General features: G+C 55.4%; 1 protein-coding gene across 3 annotated transcripts in view; it reads right to left on the bottom strand.

The window, feature by feature from the left end:
• The window catches only part of Cyth3 (cytohesin 3), a 93,992-nt gene that overhangs the window by 6,570 nt on the left and 83,574 nt on the right, over positions 1 to 3,848 (bottom strand). For all 3 annotated transcript variants that reach the window (XM_028756058.1, XM_028756060.1, XM_028756061.1), the window contains 3 exons: positions 2,457 to 2,569; positions 2,110 to 2,258; positions 974 to 1,085 (listed from right to left, as the gene is read on the bottom strand). In XM_028756058.1, coding sequence (XP_028611891.1) covers positions 974 to 1,085; positions 2,110 to 2,258; positions 2,457 to 2,569 — 374 coding nt within the window. The remainder of the gene's footprint in view (positions 1 to 973; positions 1,086 to 2,109; positions 2,259 to 2,456; positions 2,570 to 3,848) is intronic.

The following is a 3,848-nucleotide window of genomic DNA, read 5'->3' on the forward strand; positions in this document are numbered from 1 at the left end:
GGGGGGGGGGGTAGGGGGTAGGGGGTGGGAGGGGTGGGAGTGTAGGTGTGGGTGGGGAGTGTGGGTGTGGGGTGGGGAGTGTGGGGTGGGGAGTGTGGGTGTGGGGTAGGGGGTGTGGGGTGGGGGGTGTAGAGGTGGGGTGGGGATGTGGGTGTGGGGTGTGGTGTGGGGGTGTGGGTGTGGGGTATGGGGGTGGGGGTGGCACTCTAAGATAGGCAGGTTATCAGCTTCTTCCCTACTGCAGGGCCCTGAAGACAGGGCAAGCTTATTCCCACACAGCCTCCCCATGCACTTCTGGTTCTAGTGCTCTGGGTCCTGCTCCTGGTGGGTGGGTGTCACACACACTATGCCTGCATGACGCTGCTCCTGGCGGGTGGGTATCACACACACTATGCCTGCATGATGCTGCTCCAGTCAAGTCCAAAGCCAAATGGACCAGATGAATGGCAACCACAGACCAGAGCTTCACACAGATCGACGTGAGGGGAGAAGGAGCCGCTGGGGAGGGAGGAAGCCACTGGGTACCTACCTCCTAACGCAGACAAGCAGGGACAGCCCGTCACAGAACAGAAAGGTGGGAGCCACAGGCAGAAGGAAAACAACAAGAAGGCACATTTAAACCACTCGTCAGAATCACAGCCACGCCAAGGCACGGGAAAGCACACAGGTTCTGGAGAGAAAGGCACTTGCTTCTCAGGCAGAGGACTCCCTGAATCCATGTGGACACTAACTCGGCAGGTCTCTGGGACGGGCCGTGCAGTCATCGCTGCAAGCGTGACCGGCTCTGGAAGGCCACAGCTCAGGGACAGAGCCACCAGTGCTGGGGGTGTGGCTGCCCAGAGTGGGCTCTGGTTGACTGTACTTTTCTTTCTAATCTTTCTGCCTTGTAGCTGGGGGCTGTGGCTCCAAAGGAGCAGGACAAGGAGCTGCTGCTGTGGGCAGGGGTACAGTGCAGGCCCCCCACCAGGCTCACCCAGCTTCAGCAGCCAGCCTTCTCGGTCTGGATTGAAGAAGGTGTGCGTCAGATCATTGCCATCGTCCTCTGGGATCTTAAACGGCTCATTCTTGATACTTTCATACAAGTTCTGTAAGGGAGGGGAACAGCCAGTCAGGACAGTATGAGAAGCAACCATCCTTTCTCCCTCCTGCACAGAATCACCATGCAGTCTGAGGAGAGACTTGGAAGACACCTTTGAAATCAATAAACCAGCATTACTGATGTTCATTGGACTGAGGGTATTTGAAAACTAAAAATAACATGAGAGGCCGGGGGAAGGCTTGGTTGCTGAAATGCTTGCTGGCAAGCAAGAGGCCCTTGTTCTCGATCACCAGTGCCTATGTACATAAGAACCTAGGTTGAGTAGTATCTGTCTGTGCCTATCATTTCCGAGGCAGACACAGGAGAATTCTTGGGACTTACCGGCCTATGAGAGACCCCATCTCCAAAAACAATAACAACAACAAAACACATGGCGGTTGGCACAGGCTCAGCAGGTACAGGCACTGGGCACACAGCCTGGCAGCCCGAGTTCCATCTGCACAGCTCGCACAGTGTGGCTCTCTGACCTCCACATGCCCCTACCACACACACAGCAGCACACACATCCACTACACCCGTAGCACTAATAGTCAAAATCCAGCAGAGGAACGGCTGAGGGAGAAATTCCACACTGAGCCCCCACCCCTCCCACATACACACGAGTAGGGAAACCCCATGAGAGACGGCAAGGACAGACCGTGCCGGCTCATCTTCATTGTCAGCATGACACAGTCTGGAATCAGCTGACAGAGAAGTATTGGTGAGGGGCTGCCTCCATCAGGCTGGTGAGGAGGGCAGAGCCAGCTTCAGTGCTGTTGCCCAGGTCTGGGTCCACAGTGTAGAGAGAGTGAGCGAGCGGGAGGTGAGCACGCTCCATATGTCATAACCCCTACCCCCAGCTCTATACGGGACCTGCCCTGACTTCCCCACAACGGCCTGTACATAAACCTAGACTTTGTAAGCTGAATAAAGCCTTCCTCCCTTAAAGCTGCATTTGCTGGGGTATTTTATCACAGCAACAGAAATGAAATTAGACAGACACATGGCAGGGAAGCCGCCTGCGGACTCACCCTCAGCAGCTCCTCAGGAAGGTCCCCGCCCTCGTTGATACCTCGGTTCATGGTGATGAAGCGCTCGGCCGTGGGCTTGTCACGCACGTTGTGGTTATGTAGGCTGGTGTTGAGCATGATGATGGCAAAGGAGAGCACGTAGCACGTATCTGCAACACCACAGACGGGGGTGGGGAGGCTGGGGCTCACTGGTGTCCCACAAGGGGAGGGGGCCCCGGAAGTGCTGCCATGCTGCCTCCCTAGCAGGACGGCCTGCCCACTTTGAGGGATGGCTGCCTACAGAGGCAGTAGGGGTGATGGGAGCGACGGGTGGGAGCATCTCCACTTGGGTGTGGTAGGCTGCTGACCTGTGGACTGGAAGACCCCAGGGTTGCACAGGCAGTATCGGGATGCGAAGGCCTCCATCATGCGATCAATCTTCTGCGCCTCTCCGGGAAGTCTGAAGCTCCATAGGAACTGCCTGCAAAGACAGGATGCTTTACTCAGAGACCCTTGGAGGACAGACCTGGCCAGGTCCCGAGCAGTTCCTGCCCCCACCTCCCCACACACACACACACACCGCAGCAAGAGCGTGGCCGGCTCAGTCAGTCAGATCTCCCAGGAGGGCAACTGGTTTCCTCCTATTCAACAACTGAAGACTAAGACTGCTCCCTTTTGTTTAACTACGATGAATTCTTCCAGATCTGCTGCGAACACCTTAAACTTGTCCAAGATATCAACACGTTGCCCCTCATGTCACAATCTCCTACATGGACCAGATGGTCATCAGGTCCTGCTTTATCCCCACAGCTGTCACAGTTGTGACAGGGTAAAGGGACCTGTTCTCTCAGGACCTCTCACCACAAGGCAAGGTCAGACAACAGCTAGTGCCTGCCCACACCTTCTAGGCCATGGTCATGATGTGCGGTGTCACTCCTGACTCTAAGGACCAGGCCTGAGCACAGAGACACTGCTGTCCTCAGAAGTCCCTCTCCCAGTAAGGCCTCCACCGGATGCCCCACAGGACACTGTAGTTCCTGCCCGGTGTCTCCAACTCCTTGCTTCACTTTCTTGCAGCACTTCTCGCCTGCCTTACGCACTGGGGACAAGGTTCTATGGCTGTCCTGCCCTTTAAGGTCTCCCTGGCCAGGGAGGCTCATCCCCAGCTGCTCAAGGATAGCCACGCGGCAAGGGCTCAGAACGAACATGAGAACTCAGCTCAGCCCTACAGGCTGGAGAGAAACCTCTGGATCACTTTGGGTCTCAAGACATGGCTACCACAGTGATGCAAGGGAGAAGAACTCGTCTCCCTCTGGGGTCCTCCTCCCTTCTTCTTGCCACTGCCCCCATAGCAGAGGGATTCCTGCCACAATCAGCCCCTCACTCAGCCAGAGCCCAGCTCAAAGCATCTGTAGTGAGAATTTTTTCTTTACAAAACACAGGGCTGTGTTTCCATTTTAATCCCAGGTGTGGGGATATGGGGATGTTGTAGACTGGCCCCAGCAGCTGACTGTGACTTGCCTCGTACTCTGGCAGGGGCATGATTTTACCAACTGCAGATAGTTTCTGTGATTGTGTGACATTTGAAATTCTGGGGACTTTTTAGTGTGTATATAAATCCCAGGGCCCCAAGAAGCATAGTGGGTTGTTGGTTGGTGTTAGTCATGGTTTGTTAAGCAGTTGTGCACAAAGAAGAACCAAAGGAGGAAGAGGAAAAGGAAGAGTAGGAAGAGGAAGGAGGAGGAGGAGGAGGGGGAGAG

Source organism: Grammomys surdaster, unplaced genomic scaffold, assembly GCF_004785775.1.
Source record: "Grammomys surdaster isolate TR1022 unplaced genomic scaffold, NIH_TR_1.0 126109, whole genome shotgun sequence".
Taxonomy (NCBI): Eukaryota; Metazoa; Chordata; class Mammalia; order Rodentia; family Muridae; genus Grammomys; species Grammomys surdaster.